Source organism: Trachymyrmex cornetzi, unplaced genomic scaffold (assembly GCF_001594075.2).
Source record: "Trachymyrmex cornetzi isolate Tcor2-1 unplaced genomic scaffold, Tcor1.1 scaffold44, whole genome shotgun sequence".
Taxonomy (NCBI): Eukaryota; Metazoa; Arthropoda; class Insecta; order Hymenoptera; family Formicidae; genus Trachymyrmex; species Trachymyrmex cornetzi.
The window spans coordinates 976,175-1,002,914 of NW_017299179.1; the positions used below are offsets into that span (position 1 = coordinate 976,175).

Sequence of the window (26,740 nt, forward strand, 5' to 3'; positions counted from 1 at the left end):
CAGTCGGTGCGTCGTGTGCGCGAGCTTATTCAGGATCCGTGTTCGCATCACGGAACAGAAGAAAGGAAGAGAAAAAGAGAAAGAGAGAGAGAGAGAGAGAGAGAAGAACGCGTCGCTCGGAAGAGCGCTTTGTTCCGGTTTTCCGTCCACCCATTTCTAGTGCACATTTTTGTGTTCGTTTCTTTTTTCGCGCTCATATTCATCAAGGAAAAATCGCGAAGCGACTTTCGAGGATCGATCGATAGATCGATCACTCGAGGAAAAAAAGGAAAGAACGCTCATCCCTCCCGAGGGACGAGAAGAGGAAGGACGATCTTTAGCCGAATCGGCGCATTGCTGCTGCGCGCAGCTTAAGGCCCTCGAAGGCTGCCAAAATTCCAGTGCGGGGTTAGTTTCCGGTTCGTCGGCCGACCATCACGACGTCACGGGGGTAGCGACAGCAACGTTTCGCCTAGGAACTCGACATTGTGCTCGACAACAAACGGAAGGTATTGTCTGACGAGAAGGGAAGAACAAACGCCAGGTGATTTTTCGCCCGTCCGATTTTAATTCCCACGTTTTTGCGTATCGATTTGCCCAGATTCAGACGAAGACGCGAAATAAACAGGCTTAATAACTTTGTTAACTTCTACTTTTACTCCAACGAGCGCATTGATGTAGGTAGATGCTATGGTGGAAACATGAAGCATGTTGGAGCGACGCGAACAAACATAACGGTCAAATAATATATAAACAAAGCTCGCAACGTGGTCGAAGGACCTTCGTTTCGATCGTTGTTGGAATCGGAGAAAGCCGGGATTCAGGAATCCTTTCGGCCGGCCACCGAAATTCCGGTGGGATTCCGAGGTAGAGATTTCGATGCTCAGGCACGCTATGATCGAAACGCGAGGCACAGCTGATACAGCGAACGCGAGTTCCGTGTAAATCGGAAATTGAATTCACCGGTCGGTCCTCGATGTACGATGCTCGAAAGTTTGCGACGCCGTCGACTTCGTCGAAATAAGTCGCTCGCTCTTATCTGTTTGTTCAGTCCAACCGGAGCTAGTTTTAAGATACCGCGGTAAAGAAGTAAAATCAAGTTAACGAGACTGAATCGACGTGAACGAGCGTAACGAGCTCTTTTCTTTTAGCAGGAAGAAAAAAAAGACGTCCCTTACAGAAATTTAATATTGGCCATTCCAACATTTATTTTCAATATTGAAAGTAGCGCGCGCCGTTAAAACAATATTTTTAATACTGAAAATAAGTGATTAATTGGCCACTGTACTGATATTAAATTTCTATAAGGGACGTTCATATATACCACTCGTCCATGTTCATTAAAACGAATTCATTGCTCGTTCGCGATCGTTTGATCTGGATCCAGCCTCATAGATTACGGATCGTTCCACCGTCGGCTATTGCGTGGTACATCGTTCGATTGCTCTTCGACGAGCGGCTTCAACGAGCGCAGCTCGCCGCAACTCGAAGTCGAGAGAGAAACGCGCGCGTCTTCCTCAGCAGCAGCACGCTTAATCGACCTCAATTGGCAAAGCAGCCGGCTCTCCATTCCGTCGAGAACGAGCGATCGTTTCGAACCGATCCGATATATATCGGCTCGCACAAGCCTCGGAATGAGTAATCCTTCTTTCACCGCGCGCACACAATTCCTATTACCTGCGTAACAAAGTACACTTCGTTACGAAGCGCAAACTCTCGCATTACGTTGTTCTCTCCTCACGCTGACTCGCTATTTCCGACTGACATCAAATTCTCGTTTTTCGCTATTCGACACAATTACGTACGTTTATATATCTTCTTCGCGTGTTACAATTAAATGTATATCTTTGGGTTTGTTTGCAACATTAAAATATGTTTTACTCAACTCAGATAAAATATATATGTATATATATTACTCGATTAAAATTAGATTCTATATAAATCTATAAGAATAATTGAATTATAAATCTCGATATCAATTTTTAATACACGCCGTTTAATTAGATATAATAAAAATTATATCGAGCATAATTATTACTATAAATTATATTAATACATCCACAGTTATAAATTTGTTTGCTCGCATATAAAATATTAAAAGAAAGGCTTTATGATAAAATCAATGAAATAAATCAGTCAACAATTTTATATTTTTAAATTTATTGAAGATACTTACTAAAGGTAACCTAATTCGAAACGTTTGTTATTAATGTAGAGTACAAAGTATAACATTTAAAACGCACAGAGAATCCAGCGTTGGCTCCTGATTATTTCATTATATATATTTCTTTTTGCGAACAGAATTTTCACGTCAACTGGTTCTAAGCGCTAACAGTTCGTCTAAGAATGTAAAGCAGGTCAAATTTTAATTCATTGTCCAGTTTGCCTTTGCTCCAGGCAAGGGCAAGTGCCCTTTCCGGGAATCGGTAGACCCTTCCTAAACGGTAGGCCCTTCCTAGACGGTAGGCAAATTCAGCCGAGGATGAACATTCTTCGACACAGGTAGGAGAAGCGACTCGACTCGCTTCTCGATCACGAACGGTTCGCAATGCGGCTACTTGTGTTCCGCTCGAACGAGAACGGCTCGTGGCTCGCGCGCGATCAACGTGAAAAAAAAAGCGTCAACGCGCACGCGATCGATAGATCGTTCACGAGCCGAGCGAGTGAGAGACGTGTACGTGAAATACGAAAATAAGGTGTGATAAACGCGAAAAAATAAAAAACGTCAACTAAATAAATATAGAAATTGTGGCGTGAAGGTATAAAGTAGAAGGCTTGTTAAATTAGAGGAAAAGATGTGCCGATGTGGTCTCCACTTAAAAGTCTTTTATAATTAATATCATCTCTTGCAAAAGATGGTTCTTTTTTTTAAATAGATATCGTGAAACAATGGCTTACGACATTTTTATTGATAATTAATGTATCTATTATGAGGTTTATCAGTTTTTTTTTTCATGATTTTCAACGTCAAGTTTAACGCGATTGAAAGTTCGAATATAACAAAATATAAAATTTCACTAAAAAACAAAAGGAGCGTCTTATATCTCACTTATCATCTTATTTAATAACAATTTTGAAAACAAAAGTGCTTTTCGTTTGATGACACAAGTCAACACAAGTTCTCATATCAAAACAGATAGAACAGTTTGTGTCGACTTATATTGTCAAAGAGAAAGCAGCCAAAGATGTCTGGAATTACCTACATAATAAGACGATGAAAGCAATTTCCTAAAATATAGATAAGTAACGAGATTATTTTCAGTCAGTAAAAGCTTGATTACCGGCTCCAAAAAAACTAAAAAATTTAATGTGCTGTATTTTTGGACGTATTCTTTATCTTCCAGAGTTTCACACTTTTGCGATAAGAAATATCATTTTCAAAGAAATACACATTCCTGGCCCTTTGTTTCGATAGCTCGAACGAGATACGTGATTCTGGTGCGGTAGATAGGACCGATTCGTGATTTCCAGTTTCCTGAATGAGATACGGTGATGATAAAGAACCGACGAAAGGACCTTGTACCTTAGTACCGGGAATTCAGATATGTATGCATAGGACTATCTGCCGCCTCTGCGTTTCATGAAAGACGTTAGAATTCTCCGCTTCTTTGTAATCAACGTTAGAAAACGACCGTGTAAATATACGAGTATATTATAAAAAGAGCAGGCGTCTTTCGTAAAGAAAAATGATCTTGCAAATTTCTTGACAAGCTAATTACGAGAGTTTATTTTTATACGAGACAACTACACAGAAAACTGTACATATACGTTATAATAAAAAAATAATTAATAACACGAAACGATAAAATAAATAAGAATAAAGTGAACAAAGTCCTGATGAAGTAAACTGCAATGTTCACGAAACGTTGGCGTTCTAATAATGGATTATTTTCCTACACGAAGATAATCCGTAAAATACATAGCTGCTGTATAAAAAATAACTGTATGAAGCTTCAAAAGCGCATTAAAGATATTAAAATATTAGAGTAATATTTTTCGCGCATCTATGTGACACTGAAATTATTTTAGCGAATATATGCTATTAATAGAGTTTTTATTTTAAAATTGTATCGACTATATATATATATATAAATATATATATAAAATAGTGTCAAATTACCTTCAATTATTTTACAGCATTATTTACAGTTTAAGCTGAGAGAAAAATAAATTGGCACGATTTTAACGCTAATCGGTGCTAGCCGTGAGAAAACAATAGTCTGCCTCTAATCTCTCGACAGTTACGTGCACTTGAAAAAATGCTTCTGACGTCGATTTCTCTACATCTGTGGTTTAAAGACAGCCTCCGCAGTCGATTTCTCAACAGCCGTCACTCTCAAGGCCCTCGAAAGAACACAATTATTAAGAACGGACCATTCTTTCCGAATCATAAATCAAAATGACTATTGTTTTGAAATCTATTATATCTAACGAAAAATATCCGGCATTAATTAATTAAAAAAAATTCTTTAATACAAAAATATGTATATCACAAAACACACAATGATCGAAAATAGAATTTATAATTCATGAAAGTATTAAGAATAAAATTAGTTTACGAAAAGATCGTAAAACGATAAAAGTGAAATTAAAATAATTAATTCTTAAAAGCTTAAATCGTAATTTCTCAGTCTATTAAAATTCAACAATGATTATACTTAATTTTGCACAATTTATTTATAATTCTAGAGTACGTTATAAAGACAGAATGACCATCTAATTAATTATGATGATTTCGTCTTATTTCTCATTATTACATCATCTGTCGTTTTCCACGATGTCGAGACGCCATTAACCTCCTCTCCGAGCTCTATCGTCTTCATTCATTTTTCGCATCTCGAATGAATCGATGTGCATGCGTGCCTATCGAGCGTATCAGTAAAGCGTAGCGCTTGTACTATACGACGCTATGAAATATTAACGCGATGATGCTCGTCGACGCACAGTGGGGCAGAATCGCAAAAACGTGGCCAAAATGGAAAAAATAAACTTTCTTATTTTGTACTATAAATAGTTTGGTTGCGTTCGGCTTTTGTCCCAGCATTATTTTCCAAAAGTGCAGGCCAGTGCTTGCTCCGATATCGCTAGTAGATTAGTCTTAAATTCGTCTTTGTTCCGAGCGTATGCAACATATACGAAAATAAAAAAAATTATATTATGTTTAAAGTGATATAACTTTAGTGAAAGTTATTTAATTTAAAAATCTTTCAAGATGGAAAATCTTCCTAAAGGTATGTATAACATATGTTCTTACGTATATTTATTATTAATTTCACGTATATGTAATTAAGAAACAGTATATATGAACCTCTTACAAAAAGACCGTATTTTACGGAACCATGCAAGAAACATGCAAGATGTTTTCAACCGGCTGTTGATCACTTCGGATCCATATCTATCGAGTGTTCGAAAACTGCCCCAAAAACCACTAAAATCACTGGCACCAGAAGCTGTTCAACTACTGGAACCACCCGAAATTCCTGCCACTGAACCACACAATTATTATATTGATTTGGAATCATCGGGAACCGACACCGAATCATTTACTTTATACGAATCTGACGATGAGCGAGATTTTTGCTATTAAAATAGAAATAATTACTTTAAAATTTTATTTTAATTGTTTTATAAATCTACTATCTCCAAAATCCCATTTGTGACATCCCTTTCACATTTTCGTCCATCATTTTGGGTCTGCCATTTTGAATTTTTTAATTTTGACTTCAGATTTGTAATCAGCAACCTCGAAAACCCCAGTATATTTAATTTCAATCATTTTAAAATAATTTTTTACATTTTGGCCACATTTTTGCGATTCTGCCCCACTGTGCGACGTGTAGAATAACGTTCGTGTACGGAGTCGAGCGAAGGCACGTCATACAATGTGTGTATACATACGAGGTGTCTCACGAAATGTGCATCAATCTTCAGAATTGTAACGTACACGAATGATGTCACGTAAAAGTATATTACGATCTATATGAGTATAATATATGATACGTAACGACACATCTAAAAAATTTTATGTATATTAATCGAGTCTTTTTCACAAAACCTGGAAAAACTCTCAATAAATCTATCCTTTATAAATTTTTCTATTACCGGAGCACATAATAAGTTTATAATATTAATTACTTATTAATATGGTCTATTTTCATTTTATATAGAGATTAGTTTTTGAGACGCTTTTAATTAAAGTATTGGTAATTCAAAAATACTATATTAAATAAAACGAATAAGAAAAAAATTTTTTTAATTCTCTTTGACATTTTATTTACCGGACTCAGAGTTGGGAAAGTTACTTTTTAAAAGTAACGCGTTACCGTTACCGTTATTTGCGGTAAAAAAAAATTCTCTTTGACATTTTATTTACCGGACTACATATGTCACTGCAGAGAATAGAATTGCGATCTATCGTGTATTACGTAGCGTAGCCGCGAAAAGGACAATTCGGCTGAACAATAATTAACATAATTCGTACGGCCTCGTTCTCTATTTATCGTAGGCAATTATCGCGACGCGAACGCCACAATCTCCATCGCTCGCGTCATCAACACCGCTGTGAGAAGAGTGAACGCGAGGAATCCGCCCGAGGTGGAAACGTTTCGCGAAAAACTCGCGGAACGGAACGCGAAAATAATATTTTGCGGATATATCGGCGAGTTCCCGCCTTTCACCCGACGTTCCTTCGACGAAGCGAATAAAATTACCCCTTCACTCCTCAGCTGCATTGCATGCGCTATCATTCGATGCGATCGATGGGACGATCCCTCGCTCGATTGCAATCGGCTTCCTTGCCCATCACCAAGTCACGGACTTGAAAAATCCAGTCACTGAAGGCGCGTTTTCCCACGTACGCTCTTTAACACCACCGATATCTATACTCGACTCTGAGAATTTCAATTGAAAGCAGTGATCTTTGTAAAGAACACCTGCCTTCAAAAGCCAAGGACACGCTTTCATGAACGAGGTGGAAAGAGGGTGCACTTACATCCTTCTGAATTTTCTAGAGAAAAAAAAATGAAGAAGCATTGATATGAAAATTTCTTGAAGTAACTCTTTCTCTCTTTGTTGAGATTTAATAGGGAATCGTGAAACTTTCTATGGAATGGATGAAAATATGTGTATTGCTAATGAAAGTATGTATATTACGGTCTAATACAATTAGAATTACAAAAATATGATTTAAATATTTCGTAGCTCCACGATTCAATATTTCACGACTCTAGTTATTAATTTATGGCTGAGGGACGTCTCTTTCTCCGAAGAAGGCCACTGAAAATTTGATTCGAGTGTCTGCCCACTGTTTCGTCAACGTCGTGTTCACTCAAGAAATACAAGGAGACTTGGCAGAGTAGACGAGACGTCGAAGAGCGTGCACGGAGTTCGCGCAAGACACACGTAACTGTAAATTCCCTTTCCACTCACGCGATGAAGCCAAGACTCGTCCTTTCGCCGAGAAATGAAGAAAAGGCTATCCGCACGCACGTCACGTGTGCCTTTCATGCACAATACGAGAAACCTTTTCTCGCAAATGGCAAAATATTCGCTGCAAATATAATAAAATTTGACTTCGAATTAATATCTACACTGAAAGAAAAAATCGGCTACTGCAGCAAATTAGATGATGAAATATGGCATAGCATTTTTAATTGACTGCAACAGCCAATTTTTGGTTGCGTTAGCCTATCCGCAATGTTAGTATACTCTCTAAATCTGGATCAATGGATAATCACTGATATCAGTGTCAAGTATGCTGGTAATCAGTGAATTAAGTGTGAGATACCTAATCTAGCTAATCTTTATTGTGTGATCTAACTAATCTTGTTTTAATTTCTTTTATTTAAATTTTAATATATACGTGATACAGTTGACATTAAATAAAAGTAAAACAAGATAAAAAAATATGTCTACATAACACTAACGTTTCGACCATCTTCGGGTCATTTTCAAAGTTCTAAACTAATATGTATATAAATAGTGGTTGACTAAAATAGACTGACATAAATAAGTAATTATAAAAGTACAATACCAAAAAATAATTAAAAGTAGACCTTCGCTATTTAGGCCCTGATATCAGTATGTGTAATCGACGGAAGGTAGATCCCGGATTTAACCTTGTTTTAGTGCTTAAATTCAATGAATATGGTATTGGAAGATTGAAATTAACGTGCAAATATCAGTATTTTAGTTATATAATGCTCAAACATTCTTCCTTTTTTGAACTTCACTGATTATCAGTGCAAAGTATGCCGCTGGGTAATTAGTGACCATCCACTGATTCAGATTTAGAGAGTAGGATTTCCACAGGCTAACGCAATCAAAAACTGGCTGCTGCATTGAATTAAAAATGCTATATAAATGTAAGAGGCAGTTAAATTTCTAGTATTGATTGAGTTTCTCAAATATACGGTCAAAAAATATAAATATATTGTAAAAATGCTATGCCATATTCAGCTAATCTTCTCTTTCAGTGTATTTCTTCGTGACTTTTTGGTGGAAAATTCATCATGTTTCTATATCAATGATATGACACATACCGAACGTTGAGTTATGAAAGCGTATCCGTGGAAAGCATTTAATACTACAAATACAAGTGAAAAGGATAGTCATCGTCGTTATATACTCGGCGAATTCCTAATAAAGCATTGACCGAGTATGCCTCGCGTGCAATTACAATGTAATATGAGAGAATCGCGCACAGACAACGGCTCCTTATATATATTTCCCAGACGGCATGTTTCATTCGCGTGACTCGAAGTGATTAAAAGTTTCGTTAATTGAAGGGTTATTAATAACCTGCAAAAAGCAAGAAATACTTTTACTTTTATAGTTTCATCTTTGTAACAGAGATATATATCTCTCTCTTCGTACGAATGCAAATTCAAGGAAACGATTCTCTCAAAGAGAATGCGTTTCCTTCGTATGCTTTCCTTTCTCTGTGTTTAAACGCGAAATGTCAAACAAGTTGGATTCGACACATCGAGTACGTGCGGACAGCTTTTGCGGGATCACCGTACGTGAATAACCGTAAGAGCGATATGTGTCTCTCCGTGACGCGCGAGACACACACAATTACTCGGATGGCGATTATAAAACTCGTATCTTGATCGCAGCGTGCAGCATGGCGAATGGTCGTTGATACAATAATTTACGGCACGTTGCGCTAATTTGCTCACTGTCGAGGGCGGCCGTTTATCCACGGCCAACCGTGTTATTAATTCATACATGCGATCTCAAACTATCACTGTACGATATGGAATCAGTCAGCGGGAACCAGGTTATAATTCAAGCTCCGAATTAAAGATTCATTTTTTACGTATCGATTTACTTTCGCTCCATTACTGTAATCTGAAATGTTGAATGAAGTTATAAATTAAACATCACGACACGTTATGCGTATTTTCGCGAAATACTTTTGCATTTTACATTAATTAATTTATTATTAAATGAAAAGTGTATACAAAAAAAGTTACAAATATTCAGAAAATGTTTTAAAAATTACAGACATCTTAGATACGTTTATTTTTTAATAAAAACTTTCAAAGAGAATCATTATAGCGTCTCCTCGGCAACTTGTATAAAATTCCAGTCGCATCCGGAAAGAAATGTGATTCATACTGCCAAGAAAAGTCCTTAGCAGCTCGGCTGATTTCCAAGAAGTCTCCCTTGAATCACATTTCTCCGCGATATATTCAATGAAGACAGCTAAAATGTCTTTTCTGCGTATTGAATAATGAAAAATGCGTGCCGTCATAAGTAATAATGTAGTACTTTCAGAATCCTCATACAACATAAATATATCAGAAATATTACAAGAGCAATTTTCATTATGAACATACTATATTTTTCGCATTAAATTTATTTAAATTTCCAGCATATTTTAAGATTTCTTTAATATGGATGCCTATCAAAATTTAATTTGTGATATTATTTCAGTAGTTTAGCTGCCTTTTTAAATCCGACAAAATTTTCGGCGCGTTTAAAATGACTACAAATGTGGTATATACATATGTATATATTTAGTACATAATATATAATTTACATTAAATTATTTAAGTATCAAAAGATCCAGCTTGAACCGTTATGGGTCTTTAATTCCTATTTCCCATTGGTTGTGTTCTCACATGTACAGTTTAATAGGACTCTCGTCGAACGTAATCCAATGTAACATCAATGCAATAATAATGCAATGCAGAAGTATCATTGACAAGACACTTGAGTCTGCGATAATAAATTAGATCATCGTAATGTTGGATCTCGCATCGCTAGATGAGATTCAAATTGATATTATTCGATCAATATCCAATCCGAATTTACGTCGCGGCTTTCAAACCTCGCTCGCGGATGAATCGCGTCCACGTTTCGAGTGATCCCCATATCGGCAAATAACGCTCGAGTACATAAATCACGTCCCGATTACACTCTCGCTCGGTGCTGTTTCTCTCTCTCTCTCTGTATTAGCAGCTGTTATTAGTCCGCACATGTATGCGTAAATCACGTTACTACGACCGCGACCGTTGTTTCGACCTACAAATCGCTCTAGTTTCTACATCAAGCAGCGCAACCGGCACGCATAAATCATTCTCGTATTACCTGTTAACCGTTGAATCGATCGAATTTTGCTGATCATCTCCATCTCTGATATCGTAAAGACGTAAACCATAAAACCGCCGGATTTTACAGTCTCTTTCGATCTTCTCGACAAGAAAACTCCCAATATATATTCGGCGACTTATTCATTATACATTCATCTTTCGTCACTAAATTCTCATAAACACGTCGTTTTAGCATTGCAAAGTAAGTTTATAATTCTTAAATCTTGTACCTCGTTATAATTTCATGTATAAAAATTCCTTTCAACCTTTTCTAAATTATTTTTGTACTACTTTTATGTATCGAATGTCTCTCGGAGATTAACTTCGGCGAACACTTCGGGAATACAAATAATAAAGATTCATCTTTTCTCCACTAATTAAATATATGAATTCCAGGAATTATATCAATTATACGTTACTAATAATATAATGGAACAGTACAATAGCATTATGGTATCCCCCTGCAAAAATAGCTACGAAAGTTTCCTCTTGCCGTCTGCTTTTTACTTTTGCCTTTCTTTTCCCGCTTCGCAAAAACCACAGGCGATGCTGCGGACGAAATCCCGGATCTGTCGCGGACAAAGGGTCCCCATTTTTCTCGATCGTGTATTAGCAACTCGAATCCGGCGCATCGGCGGCGGCGGCGGTCTCGCGCGATCCCAAACCTGTTTTCTGCATCCGCAACCTGATACGGACAATTCGTACGAGATTCGAGCCGCAGCAGCACCGGCGGTCGTGAGAAGAAAGCCGTCTTCAGAAATCCTGCACGTCGAGACCAGATTGGATTTGCGGAGCTGCGTTATGCGCCGCTCATTTAGAAGTAACGTTTAACGCCTTAATAGTATTTTTCTCATCGGTTAGATTAATGATGCAATTTGCATAAATTTCAATGATAAAATGAATAATCGATCGCCTGGAAAATAAAAAAAAAAAGTGTCAAAATTAACGCGTGTAATTCTTTATTATTATAATAACGATTATTATATAACTGTATAAATGCATAATAATTATAATTATTGAGATTCATAATTTTTAGATACTGATGACGCGATAGAAAGAAGAATTGATATGTAGTTTCATGTGGCATTTTGCGTTTTATTCTTTTCGAGTTGAATATCTAGTTCGTGGAAATTCGCTTGATTTAGTAACCAAAACTTTAGTCATGAACAGAAGCGTCGAGCGGTGACGACGACAAAATTCCACTTCGTGCTCACGACAGGATTTATTGCCGCGACCAATAGAACATAAACCTCTTTTCCCTCGGTATGTACCGTACTTACGATTACGCAACGCCGTAAAAATCGTGCTCTAACTAGAGACGTATAATCAAAACGGTTTTATGGCTACAACACTGAGATAGTGATACGTATACTTTTTAATGTAAATTAACAAGTAATACGCGGATTGAATAATAAATAAAACATAAAATAGTAGCAAATTAAAGTAATACAAGTAGAATAAATACAATACACACAAATGTATTACACAATAATATAAAGAATAAGGTAATAAAATTAAAGAATCTGCATAACAATGAATAATTATTTTTATGTCACCGCCATTCGCAATATAGTAGTAAATGTGGTTTACTTCGCGAAATTGCATAAGTCTATGAATTATTATCCAATATATTTTCCAATATATATTTTCAAATGTCGCGTATAGTTCATCGCGGTAATTCGAGAAATGTGATTAATCAAGGCGAGATATGTAAAAGGGTATCGGCCTTTCTTGTCGTCGTCGTCGTCGTTCAATTTACGTAGTTGTACCCCACTCTACCCGAGAAACCAGCAGCAGCCAACTGGTTTAACTTGACTGGTTCCCTCGGCACGAGTGTCACGAGAAACATGACGAAGGCATTTGGAAATTTGTATGTCTCCGAGAAAATACCGTATGAAACATTGTTTTATTTTTCTCACGACTCATAGTGATCGTTGCTGATAACATGCTTCGAAGGCTTCGCAGTTGTAAAGGTGACATAGAAAAAAGCACTTGTCATTGAAGACGATTATGAGACAATTAGGCTGTATTAATTTCGCGAAATTGTTCTACGTAACAGAATATCGCAAGAAGAAAATTATATATGTGCAACCGCCTACGTTTTCATTTAGATAACATCTGTATTTGATGGGTTCTATACAATTAGTTTTTATCTCGAGATAGAATCATGCAACGCTAAGTAAATAAACTATATATATAATTAAGAATATATAATTAATATATAATTAAGCCAACCACTCTCACGGGTCCAACGAACCCTATGCGATTTTTTACATTGCTGTAACTTTTTTATAATATAATTTAAAGACCCGAATTAAATTTAAACATTTTAGAATTTTTTTCCAAAGTAGTCATTTTTTGCGAATTTTTCCAATAAAATTTCTTTGAAGCATTTTAATTAATTGAAAATAAAATATTATTTATTTGAGTCGCATTTATCTGTCTTTGTTTGATTTCGAAGTATAAATTTCACACGTTTTGAGCTAAAAAATACGTATTCAGTCTAGAGATATAGCGTGACAAAGTTGCAAGGTTCCACAAACCCGGGTGTGGCCGGGAAGATAACCAAAAATAACAATGATTTACTAGGATTAAAAATAAAGAATAATTTCTATCAATATATGAAATTTGGTTCGATCTAAAGTCAGTTCTTGCGAACGATGCACTACGATCGGTAAATCTGCTGACAGTTCGAAATTTCACACATTTTACGTGTGTATATGAAATTAGCATCTTTGCAAGTAGAATGACAAAGTCCAACCAAGTTCGCAATCTTACAATCCGTTCTGACGCTGCGGGAACGTTCTCGTTAAAAGACTCGTGCGGATCGACTTCTCACAAAGGCACGTGCTCTGACTGTTAACTAATTTAAGTAATAAAATTCCGACGCGAGCAGTCACGATACGAGTTCATCTATTCGTCTCTGAATTTTGTGGAGAATATTTTGTCGCTCCAAAACATTCTTTTGTAAAGAGAGACAAGTATTCGAACATTGGGACACTCAGTGAAATTGTTAAAACTTTATTACGAGCTACATTATTCTGAAAAACTGTATTTTTTACAAATTATAGCATACTTAATTAATTTGCTTGTTATGAGTAAGTAATACTATAGTTTATAATTATCTATCACTTAATTTTTTTATGTAATAATGACTATGTACCAGATGCTTTTATTATACGCGCTTCTATTCTTTGTATGTCATGAGATTAATTAATCACATTACGTCATGCATTAACGAGAATATACTTCTCGTGACCGCGGAATAACGAGCGTTCTTCAGATGCGCGTGTATTAACGCAAGTCGGGTAAAGCCCAGCCTTCTATGCTTCCATTATAATCACGCGCGATTACACCGAAAAGCAAGAGAAGCCACAAAGCCACAATACCTCGAGATAAAAACGTAAGCTCGAGATAAAAAGTTTCGCACATCAATTTCTTTTTTTCAAGAGAAACTGAAGATTTTTAACTCATTAATTCTTTACTTAAAAGATGAAAAGAATTGAAAAATTGTTATTTAACCAGCGCGATTCTAAATTTTTTTTTACATAAAATTCTTTCGAATTCGTTTAAGATTGACAAAAAATGAGAAATCCAAATGCGAGAGATAACTTTTAAAATCGTTTCCGGATTCCATGAAGACCGGTCTTTGTCGCAAATGTAATTTCTGCAAAATGTGCGATTGAGTGGTGATTCCCGAGGCAAAAACAAGCACGTGTCGTTCCACAGAAATCCGACGACCACGAAACCGAGAGGGATGAGAGGCAACCCGGTCGCGTCGGGCTTTTGTTTCCCGACGAGACAATCTACGGGTCGAGGTGTGTGGCGCTTAGGACGAGTTCTTCTGTCTCGCTCTCTCTGCACGTATCGATCTTCTCATACACATCTGCCATTTCCGGTCGCGCGCGCGACGTTATTACTATGGGCACATACATCGGGGAGGCGAAGGGACCCTTTTCGTCGAGGGTTCGTGATGGGTATTCGAAAGGGCGGCACAAGGGAAAACAGCACGAATCGTATCATCCCGCGTTACTAGCGCGACAATCTCGGTGTGTTGAATGGAAGCGCGGCGGAGCACTTCCTCTTTTGTTCAAAAAAAGGAACGGGAATAGTTGTCGTGAGGTGGGTGACAATTGTCTGCAGTCAGAATTTATCTGCAGAAAGGAACTCATATAGGGTTTTAAAATCGGCCCAATACTGACTGATAAGTACTGGATGATAACTTGGGCCCAGTACTGACAGTTGGTACTATTCCAGTTATTTTAGCCAGTGATTTGCCAGTGATGGCTAACAGAACTTTGACCGTCATTTGACAGCTAGTCATTTGTCAGCCAGTCTTTTGTCAGTGATGGCCCAGTACTGGTTGACGGAACCTTGGTCATCAGTTGACAGTAGCATTAGCTAAGCGTTGGATTCATTGTAACTGCTGGCGACCTTATATGGGAAGTTAACGAAAACTGCTAATTTCTAAAGCTGTCTCTTGAATTCTCATTTCAGTTTTGAATTTTTCTACAAATTTTTCAAACAAGATTTTAACAAGGAGCTGCGATTGATAGATCTAAAGTTAGTATTTTGTCTGTTTTACAAGTGACGAGTTTAATCGAGTGTCTTACTGTTAATTATGTTTCAAAGACTTGTCTTTGCGATCTTTCGCGAAATTCAATTTGCTCCTTAAACCGCGAATTGATAATTATCACCAAAAAAATCAGGATCGGATAAGATTGATCGATTGGTTGATAATGGAATGTAGTCTGCCATGAAGTTTACTACCGGAACCTGTAATTGAATTAATTATGAGGTGATCTACTGTACGATTAGCATAGAACTCGGTACAACCTCGTCTTTCTTTCCTAAGCAATGCTTGCACAATGCAGTCATAAATTACTGACTTATATGATAAGAATGCTAATGCTTGCCCCTCACTGTTTGACTCAATGAAACTTCTAATCACGATCGATCAGCTGCGTGGCATTCATTAGGCATAACAGGAACATAATCTGATTGCTCGTCAACTGAAGACAGCCTTTGCTTCATTCGTACTTCTCGACTGTTTTGCTGAATTCATTTCCATAATATCTAAAAATCACATATGAACGCTAACGTTTTTGTATCCTTTTAGAATAATAATAACGCAATCGAATTTGCTGACATATTTCTGTATTATTTTTTTCTCTAGAGAAAATTTCAGCAGTCAATGTTTTTTTTGATTATGAGTTACAAGATCAGAAATGAAACGCTTTCCATAAACAAAGCATCGGAAATAAAAATAAACAATAAAACTAGTTTTCCATTTAATTTTATGTGCGCGTCTCTTTGGCGGATGGTTAATTTAAAACTCGATTGCTAAAATAAAAATCAGGAGCTTATGAAATGGAGTGACAAAAAATATTGCCGTTATTTTAAGCTAATTCTCGTTCATTGACAATTCTGTCGATGATGATAAACATGAAGCATCTCTTCTTTTTACAGATTAAACGAAAATGGCAGTATTTGGGTTGGTCTCGGCGGTCGCCGGGTTCGTCAAGGTGCGGTATTTGATCGACAAGGCTGTTATCGACAACATGGTCTTCAGAATGCATTACAGGATCACGTCGGCCATTCTGTTTCTTTGTTGCATTATTGTTACTGCCAATAACTTGATAGGTAAGATACCTTCTTTCAGTTTCTGCTGCGTGTATCAAAGGTCTTTTCTCTCTTACATCTCGAGAATTCTATAGAAATCCTTGAAAGTCTTCTAGAAATACAATCGAGAAACTTTTTTATGTTATGATAATCTTTGACTTTTATCGTCGACTTTTATGGTCCTCAAAATGAATACGATTATTATTGTCTTAGATTATCCAAACATAAAGCGACTAAAAATGAGAATTTATCGCACTTAATATAACAGCAAATATGATAAATGTCGTCGGTAAATATAAGAACTTTTATAAAAGAGCAGGGAAAGATTCGGCGATATTTCAAAGCACGAAGAATGAGTTTAAAAATAGAGACGCGAAGATGAGAATCATTTAAGCTGCGTGGGATATCGTCAGGTTAAAGATCAAGCGACTACTTGCACCGTAAGCCAAGTGCAGCTGGTCGCCACCTAATCGGATGGTGATTAGGTGGCTCGGACGGAGGCGAGATGATGACGTCGCGTCCCTCTCGAGAATGTACGTTTATATATCGAAGTCTTCAAACACAAATTCTATAACGCTCCTTTATCACTGCATATCGGAGACAATGTTTAATGTCGCGACGAACGGTTGATCAGAAGAGGAGCCGTGTTCGCATCTAATGATCGTAACATACCACCTGGTGTATGCCTGTTTCTTATTACGGCTGTCGGTGAATCGAGGTCGAGTCGCGTGATTAATGATGAGTGAATCTCTGATTACGGGATGAAGCAGTTGGGAAGTAGCAATTATGCTGTAAATGATTACATGTATGTAACATTGGAAAAGAACGTACTGCTACCTACTCCTCATTGGCACTGTCAGGCTCGCGAATGGATCATGTCGATAAAAAACAAGAACAAGTTACAGATCAATGAATTAAACAATGTACGAAAATTTATTGTACAGATTTACAGAGTATACGGCAGTGATAAATCATCATAGTTCTAACTCGCGAAATTGGACATTTGATATTTCAAAGATCGCATTAAAAAAATTTATGATCTCGAAACTCGCGCTCGTTAAAAGACGATCAAATAAACCATGAGTTGGTGAACCATTGCGTAACTTAATTGTCCATAAGCGACACGATGCGAAACATCTGGTACGCATGTGAGCTATGCGTTATGCAGCACACATGTGACTTGCATTTACGAAAAGGAAAATCTCGGGGAAATCTATTCATCCTAACTATATTTTCTACTCTCATTTGCTTTTCTATTCCTCCTCAATGCATCAATTTTAAACATTTTATAAAACAATAACATCCTTCTTTTATATCATACTATAAAAATGTTATGATATCGTATAGTTCTTTTATATCACATATTTCTAAAAGTAACATTGCGATTTTTTTATTTAATGTATTAAAAATAATATTTACAATCTTTTTAAATTTTTAATTTTCTTATTTAGGTGTTGAAAAATTAGCGTGGCTGCATAGCTTTTTATAAATTTGTGCATTAATTCTTTATTATATAAATCCGCTACTCTTGTTAATTAATTAATATTATTAATAAACAACTTTCCTTAAAAAGTTTTCATAAAAAGACTTGAAGGCGAACAACAGCGCAGAAAGTATATACATGAATATTATTAATAAAAAAACAAGTATATTATCTAGATTCATGTGACCAAAACACACAGTATGTGTATTGCGAATTTAATATTCAAAATAAACTTTAATGTATTATCAAGACGTCAGGTAAGATAACTTGATGCTCAGGTTTCGAGTGGTATCGTCTAGTCTTATAGAACCATCACGCAGCATCCACTAAGCGATTCGTTTACAGCGCATCACGTGTCAAGTATAAAAAATTTATCTTCGTAAGCATAGATAACGTTCCTGCGACATTCACTAATCACGGGGGATTAACATGCATTACGGCAATTTCACGGGATAACTCCAGTAATCGTGCTTGTAAGATAAGCGATAAACGTGCAAAGAAAATGCTTTTTCAAAATTTTGTAACATATATATACACATATCATGTATAAAATTAAGCTATTTATAAATCGTGTTAAAACACAGAAAATCCTGTTTATAATTTTATGTATCAGGCAGTAAATCAAAACACCTGAAAAATTATTTAAAGAATACACATATATACAAAATATATTAAAATATATTAAAATATCCAAAAATATACATGATAAAATTATAAAGACCATTCCTGAAATCTGAGACGAATTAAAGATTGTGTAAAATATGTTTTATACATTTTAAGATTCGAAAGATTCGAGCTACCCCGCATCTCATTTCTCACGTAATTTATGTTATATCGTATCTAACTAGTAAATATACAGAGAGACCATCGATTTCATCGATCGTGATCGTAAAACGGCCGCGGCCTGTAATCCTTTGTCTTTCTTTCGCAGGCGATCCCATCAACTGCCTATCGGAACTACCCTCCGGCCATGTGATCAACACGTATTGCTGGATCACGTACACATTCACGCTGCCGGGCAACCTCGCGAAGCCCGTGGGTACCCACGTGCCCCATCCGGGTCTGGGTGGCGATTATGGAGAGAAAAGGTACCACTCATACTACCAGTGGGTGCCGTTCATGCTGTTCTTCCAGGGTGTACTGTTCTATTTACCACATTGGATGTGGAAGCAGTGGGAGGAAGGTAAAATCAGGATGATATCCGAAGGACTGAGAGGTGCCATGATGGACTCTAAGCAAGAGCGTCAATCTAAAACCGAAAGACTGGTTCAATATCTCATGGAGACCATGCACTTGCATAACAGCTACGCTGCTGGATATTTCTTTTGTGAGGTCCTCAACTTTGTCAATACCGTGAGTACGCCATCAAGAAACTATCTAGAAACGATATTTGAACGCTAGCATTTAAATCTCGTTTTTTAAATATAATTTCGCGTAGTTTCATCACTATAGAATGTTTTTAAATTATTATAAAGCTATGAAATACACACAGGATATCAAAATATTTCTACAAAAGTAGGATCATACTCTTTGTATTAAATTAATGATACTGAAACAATGTCTTGTCTGCTCCAGGTTGGTAACATCTTCTTCGTAGATACGTTTCTGGGTGGTGCTTTTCTTACATATGGCACGGATGTGTTGAAGTTTAGTAACATGAATCAGGAGCAACGTACTGACCCAATGATCCAAGTATTCCCACGAGTAACTAAGTGTACTTTTCACAAATTTGGTCCCTCTGGTTCGATCCAGAAATTGGACGCGCTCTGCGTGCTCGCGCTCAATATTCTCAACGAGAAAATCTACATCTTTCTGTGGTTCTGGTTTATCATATTGGCTGTCTTTTCTGGCTTGGCGGTGCTGTACAGCATGGCCATAGTGTTGATGCCCAGCACACGCGAAACGATTATCAAGAAGCGCTTCAAGTTTGGCACATCAACTACAGTTAGCACGCTCATCCGAAAAACTCAGGTAGGTTTTTCTTTAGTTAGTCAATTATGATAACTTTAATCTCACGAAGAAAATGCTCTTGTAAAAGATGTCGATAGAACATTTGTTTCGAGTAATATAATATACAGTAGTATAATAGTCTGGAAATGCTGACAGATATATTTTAAAAAGTTTCGGTTCACTGAACGATTATTATGAACGCGTTAATCCACTTAAGAATTTAATAGAAACTCTCGAATAAAAGTTGAAGGACTCTATAACTGTCGACACGATGCAACTTTTGTGTTATAAATGAAATCTTCGCGGATAATGGAAGTATAAAAGTGTCTTTTTAAATGAAATTATAATTTTACATTTTAACGTGACATTTTATTCTGAAATTTAAGAAGAAAATCGAATTTTGTACAGGTTGGTGACTTCTTAATGCTTCATTTGCTGGGTCAGAATCTGAATCTCATGACGTTCAACGAAGTGCTAGAAGAAATGTGCCGTCGTATACAATTCGGCAATGATGCATCGCCAACATCAGTACCTTCGGCACCCAGCACCCTCGAAATGTCGCCAATGTACCCGGAGATCGAGAAATTCGGCAAGGACACCGAGATCTAAATGCGAGAAGAAACTCGGCCGTCGTCGCCATCTTCCACTGCCCTTCTTCCCCTTTTACTTGTTCGTATTGTGATAATATCGAGGGCGGTTTTGTAATGCCGTCATCTCGGTGCCAATAAAGAGACAGATTCGTGCCGCGCTGTCAACTACATTATCGCGCGAGGAGCTATGTAAAACCATACGCGCACCGGACGTCTCTCTGCTGCCCATCGGGGCTCATGTTTAACGTAGCCTTACTGTCACACGACACTCGTAAAACGTAAGCTCAGCATTAAAAAAGCCTTGATACTTGTCTCCTGTCAACGAGAGTTTCGCTCATTATCGCGTTCTTGTTAAAACGCGAGGCGATCCTTGACGTTTATGTTCAATGAGACTTCCAATTGGAAATTTCTGAAAACTGTATCTTGCAAACTATACGTTGATCTTTATTTTTTCTGTTTAATCACTTTTCATTCAAAATTGTTATGCAATTCATTTCTGATTGGAGATTCACTCGGCAATTTCATTATATTCGCTCGTGTATAAAATAATACATCAATAAATTTGTACAAATTAATGCGCGAATTATCTCGGTAGTTCCTTCGTTGAAACTTTTGTCATTACGAGATGTTCATTTATCATTGTTACATTGCTATTACGCAATTTGAACGTAGCCTTCGTCATCTCCTTATTCAGCTACAATCGTTACGAGATTTTCATGTACCATAAAAACAAAGTTAGAACGCGTAAAATCGCACAAGCCAACAAGGCTTTTTGCCGATTAGTTCTCCAATGAGATTTCTATTGTATTACTTATTTTTTCTTCTTATAAGTATTTTCGCTTGAATGGCAAATCACATGGTGAGAATTACGTAACGAGCATTGTATTTCAACATGTCAATCAGACTTGTCTACCAGAAGAACGCATACTAATTGTCTTACACTGCAGCGGCACGAACCGATATTAGATTTATATCATATAAATATATAAATGTAGATGATAACGCGCGCAATGCTCTCAGATTATAAGACGATGCACATGTAATTGTTTACAATCGTTAAGTCGCAACACGTTTTCAAATGTGATAAGAGTCACATTCCCACTCGCTATAATATCGAGTCATTTTAATTATTAATCATTTGTTCCATATAAATTTATTCCATGCCGATTTATTTCACGATTTGGAGGGGAGAAAACGGTCACATGCGAGACACGTGAATTCATAACGATGTCCCATACGCAACATTCCTTTTTATACCATCAAAAGAATAAAAGCAGACATCGAAGCGGTGAATGTATCGCTAAAATACATTTGATACTTGCTTTTGCAATATATATAACAAATGTCCCGCAAATCGCTTACATTAGTTAGGGAGCGCGGCAATATTTTACTCAAAGTGACGTAGGAGAATATTCATTATTCCATTACTTGTGACGAAAAATGTATCGATGTTATAACGACCTCGTCACAATCACACAGAAATTCAAAGACAGGAATATGCTGCTCAACAACGAATTTTCTAATATTTTAAATAATTGTACGTATATATATTGTATGTATATTAAGTATATCCGAATATCCGAAGGTTTTCGTGCATAAGACCATTAATATGAAGCTTAAAGTTCGAGGGAATACAGCGAAATCCGTGGATTTAGACAATAATATCGTAAAATACTATTGCGTGCTATCACATGATTTTCAATGAAGATATAAAAATATTGCGACTTACTTTATACTATAAGTGTAAAGTAATTACATTTATTTTATCTTTATTAACCTATTTATAGTAGCTAATAAAGATAAAGTAACGTGTCAATATTTCAAGCAAAAGGAACAAAACAAATGTTCATACATTCCACGATTCATTATTTTTTCTATTATTTCTTTACGCGAATATTTTCACGTGACTGGCACTAAAGATTGTAACAAAGATTAAAACAAATGATATATTGAAATTTGACTGAAAAAAGAACTATGCAAGCAATCCGAGGTGATGATGTGTAGTCAAACGTTCTTTTTCGCAATTCACTTATAGGGAGTCTCCACATATCTAAAAATCTATCAAAATGATGTTTAATTTTCTACAAATATAATATTAGTTCCTGAACTATGAAAATTAATTACTTAGAATAAAAGTAGCAAAATGTAAATTTAAAATATAACGTAAAGCAGAAAAAACTATTGAAATGTATTATTATATTAGATATATAAAGGGGATTCCTCTATGAGATTATATTTTGCGATATTATCTTGCGATACATAAACATTTTCGTTTTTAACTATGTTATATTTAATGTAACGATGATAATATTTAACGTAATTAGGTACTGCATTAACGCTGATTGGAATTGCTTCAATTTATTAGGAAGAACGATATTTTCGAATATTATGTTGTCTCTTAAGCAAACTTTATTTCGCGCGTTAATTATCACGTACACAATAATCTTCCTTCCTGTTAACAGAAACAATAGAAACTTTCCATTGGATACATTCCCCATGTCCTCTTGTCCGCGAGAGTAATGTATAAGCGCTACCGACAATAACTATATATATAATAACATAACGCTACGACCCTTCCCTTTACGGTATCCGCAACCCGTTAGATTACCGACAATCGCGCTTCGAGTGATATCTTAAGATAGATGTTTAAGATGAACGAGAGAGAGGGAGAGAAAGAGAGAGAGAAAGAGCGAGAGAAAGAGAGATTAATTATATAGGAATAATAGTTGTTCGTAAAATGTGCCTTTTATATATACACACATATATATATGTATATGTATGTGTATATATATATATACATATATAGATATGAAAAAAGATTACATTAGTGTATTCTTTAGGAAGAGCGAAATGCTTCTTCTGACTCGTGTTTGATGAGAGGAAGACTGTCGACATGTGCAACGTCGTTATAGTGATTAATATGAAAGAGAATGACAGAATAAAAGAAATTCTTTCCAACAGTGTCATGTATCATTCGCTTTTATGCAGCAATTGCGCATGCAAGTGAACTTAATTAGCACGTGGTCACGCGAGAGCGAATCAATTTTGAAGTTCTCTTCAGTTGTATCAGCTGAAACTATTCGGCGCAACTGATTTCTCCAATTGCACAAAAGATCACTTTGCGCATAAATTATTTAACTAAAGTCTTTTTCTAATAAAAAAATTATATATATACATATATTTGTGTGTTATTTTTTATTAGAAAGAAATTTTAGTAGATATATAAATAAAATTTTTAATATTTTCTTCTCTGTACTCGTAACTATTAAAATTAACTCGACTGCTAATAAAAATCAATAAGTTATTTGCGCTATTGGTAATAAATATACATATATACGGTGAATATTATGCTTTTATAGTATCTATATACCATTATTAGAAAACATTCGCGCAAATCGATTAAGCAATTAAAGAAACTCGATAAGTCTTTTCTTATAAATACAAATGATGAAAGGATATGGTTTCCGCTCTCATTCCCGTGGCACGTGTCGCGAATTTAATGTTGAATAGTACATTTTTTCCAACTTACCGATTTCCCCAATCCACTTTATTGATTATCCGCAACTTCAACTCCCGCGTCTGATCAGTCGTGAGAGTGCCAGCCAAAAGTTGTCGCCGCCATTCCAATAGTTCCCGCATCACTTTACGCAACGCGTTGAATTTGTACTCCTCACGCTCCTGCATCAGACAGCAAAGACAAAGGACATATTAAATCGCTACAAAGTTTTATACGCCTGAAAATAGAGAAAAAGACTATAAAATCAATCCTTTTTATGAGCCTTGTATAACGTGAGATATAAAGAACAGAAAAAAAAATAGAAAAAAATTATGTGATCAACGAAAATGCATCAAAGAACTTTCTTAGAGAACCCTAATTAATATTAAGAGATATTCATGTATGTATAAATAACGTAGACATTTTCAAATACAGAAGCAAAGAATTGAATGAGAAAGATAGTATTAAAGGATTGCAATTTTTTCTTTATCGATCGCAATTTTAATAACGAGGAGATATTCTCTGAAACGGACTACAAAGACAGATTTCGCAATGAAGAAGAAGAGAGGAAGGCGGGCAGAGAGAAGTTCGGAATGCGGTGTACTCACCACGTACAACCTCTTCCAAATACCACCCCATTCTCGCAGAACCAGAGTGACTTCCCGGACCACCGGATCCTCCAATGGTATAACGGACTCGAAAAGACCTTCATTGTCGATTTTGCAGGGCTTCAGATGCACGTAGGAACTCGGAAAGATCCCCTTCACCGCGCGATTCTTCGTCGAGAAGCCTCTATACCAGCCTGAAATCGTCAGGAATTTCATTTTAGTTGCATTTTACCGATTACATTCCACTTATGTCTGAGAATACCTTTATACCTATATACCTTTAGCACTACAGATACGTAAACATGGCTATTGCTATTAATTTAGACAATGATGAACGTGAATATTGATGTTAAAATTAATTAATATGAAAAATATTTAGTTATTATATAAGATATCATCAGTCAATGATTTTGCATGAACCTATGAAATACGATCTTCTTCCTGCACTGAGAAAAAATAGCCTAAATTTAAATAAATATTTATTTGAATACTGCCAACTAAACGTTTACAATAAATAAATATTTACTTAATAAAAAGAAGTGATTGTTAAATCAAATTAATGTTTTTTGTACCAGATAAATAAATTTTTATATTTAATCAATATTTAGTTGGTACTATTGGAAAAATAAATATTTATTGAAATTTAGGATTTTTTTTCTCAGTGTGTATTATTATTCTGTTTGTTAAATAATTAATGCAATATTTCTATGAAATTCCGTAAGTTAATTTGAGTAAACTGCCTAAAATTAATTTTGGCGAGGAAATAGTACGAATTGTTTGATATGTGTAGATGCAATAATTAATGAAAAGAATTATTGCGTATTAATAAAGACTTAATGCAAATTTTTTAATTCAGACAAAAATATTGATATTACTCTTTAATATTCTCTCTTCGACCTCTCTCTGTATCTATATCATTCCCAGCGCTCCATCCTGGTTCAGAATACGTAATTACGTTGTCACTATCGCGCTTCCTGGTGATTTAATCATTTCCCTTGACGTTAAACGATATCAGAACTCGATACACAGTACATCGATTTCGCCCATGCAAGTAACACGGGTAAGATCAAGTATCAAATTACGTACCCGCGCACTCCTCCAAGATCTGTACGGTTTCTCCAATTTCCAAGGGTAATCCATATCGTGTGTCTCCCCGCCAATTGTATACAGCTGTAAAAGAGATCATAGTAGACATTATCAGTGAGAATTGTGTGCCAAGATATGACGCAATGATATTTTTAACGAGCATCGCCACTGTCACCGGTTAACTAGATCTCGTTACATCGTAAACTAACGTATCACCACGATAACTGTTAATAGTACACCACGAAACGACAATCACGCCTATTTGCATTATCTTATAATTATTTAAAAATAATACACATAATTCTCAATGTTAAAATTAATTCAAACGGTAAAATTATGACGCAAATTATAAGAATTAAAATTTATTCCTATTATTATATTATAAAATGTTACAATATGAAGTGTAAATTACAGCATTTTATATTCTGTGTATCTACATACACTATTTTCTAAACTATTATTTATTTATTAATATTAATATTATACATACATACAATACACGTGTTTAATTTGTATAAATTAAATGTGTATATTTGTACAAATTAAATATATATAATTGTATATTCTATTATATTGTCTGTTTTAATTATTTCTGTGATATATAGTGTTAACGAGTAATATCGTATCAAGAGATAAGATTCTATCATTTTAATAGAGATAGCTTTAGGTAAATATATTACACTATGTTGGCATTATATTGATGTATATCTTCGCAGCTACATTTTTCTAAGCATTTTATTCAACGAATTGATAACTGCTAAACCCAAGCTTGCAACAATAACGGGCTTCAATCATACGAACAAGTTAATGATTGTTCATCGAGATCGATATCACGGGATTTTTTTTAGAATTGTCAGCCATGATAAGCCGGCTTCAGGGTACCGGATACGCGTGACGATGCACGTATGACGAGCCAACTTCCGGTCCTCGGTCGCCAGAGAAACACACGCGAGACGCATCTCAATGAGCGCATCTCTATTTCTTTCTCTTTCTCGCTCGTGTTTCTCAATCCTTCTCTCTTTCTTTTCCCAACTCTGTGCGTTTTCTTGTGGATACGGTTTGTGGCTTACGTACGTGTATAGGTATACGCGAGATGTCGAGAAAGTACACAAAAAAATTTGAATTAATATTTCCAGAATGGAAATTTAATTTAGTTTCGATAATATTTTGATTAATTTAAAATAAAACGGTATATATGATTTCCAAAATGAGGAAAGGTATTTTTTCAAGTGTTTCCTAAGCAACCGGGACTTTCTCGTTGGAGTTAAATTTTTTTTTTAATTTATTTATAATTTCAATTTTTATTTTCTAACACACATATATATATA

General features: G+C 35.8%; 2 protein-coding genes across 4 annotated transcripts in view; one reads left to right on the forward strand and one right to left on the reverse strand.

The window, feature by feature from the left end:
* Inx3 (innexin 3) lies at positions 1-22,304 on the forward strand. 2 transcript variants are annotated; one of them, XM_018512879.1, is made up of 5 exons: positions 1-488; positions 16,047-16,220; positions 18,614-19,035; positions 19,258-19,653; positions 20,041-20,241. In XM_018512879.1, the coding sequence occupies exons 2-5, from the start codon at positions 16,058-16,060 to the stop codon at positions 20,239-20,241; spliced, it is 1,182 nt and encodes a 393-aa protein (XP_018368381.1). In that variant the 5' UTR covers positions 1-488; positions 16,047-16,057. The 2 variants fall into 2 exon arrangements, with proteins under 2 accessions (XP_018368381.1, XP_018368382.1); XM_018512880.1 differs by lacking the exon at positions 1-488 and having other exon boundaries at positions 16,058-16,220; positions 20,041-22,304.
* Positions 1-26,740, reverse strand: part of spg (dedicator of cytokinesis spg) — a 56,326-nt gene that overhangs the window by 21,670 nt on the left and 7,916 nt on the right. For both annotated transcript variants that reach the window (XM_018512872.1, XM_018512871.1), the window contains exons 2-4: positions 25,413-25,496; positions 24,327-24,520; positions 23,752-23,900 (exon numbers count right to left, since the gene is read on the reverse strand). In XM_018512872.1, the coding sequence (XP_018368374.1) occupies positions 23,752-23,900; positions 24,327-24,520; positions 25,413-25,496 (427 nt within the window). The remainder of the gene's footprint in view (positions 1-23,751; positions 23,901-24,326; positions 24,521-25,412; positions 25,497-26,740) is intronic.

Bases quoted from the DNA above. Each gene is read 5' to 3' on its own strand.
- Inx3 (XM_018512879.1), top strand. From the start codon at position 16,058: ATGGCAGTATTTGGGTTGGTCTCGGCGGTCGCCGGGTTCGTCAAGGTG. The intron at 16,221-18,613 runs GTAAGATACCTT...TTTCTTTCGCAG, and splicing joins TACTGCCAATAACTTGATAG to GCGATCCCATCAACTGCCTA. The intron at 19,654-20,040 runs GTAGGTTTTTCT...AATTTTGTACAG, and splicing joins CGCTCATCCGAAAAACTCAG to GTTGGTGACTTCTTAATGCT.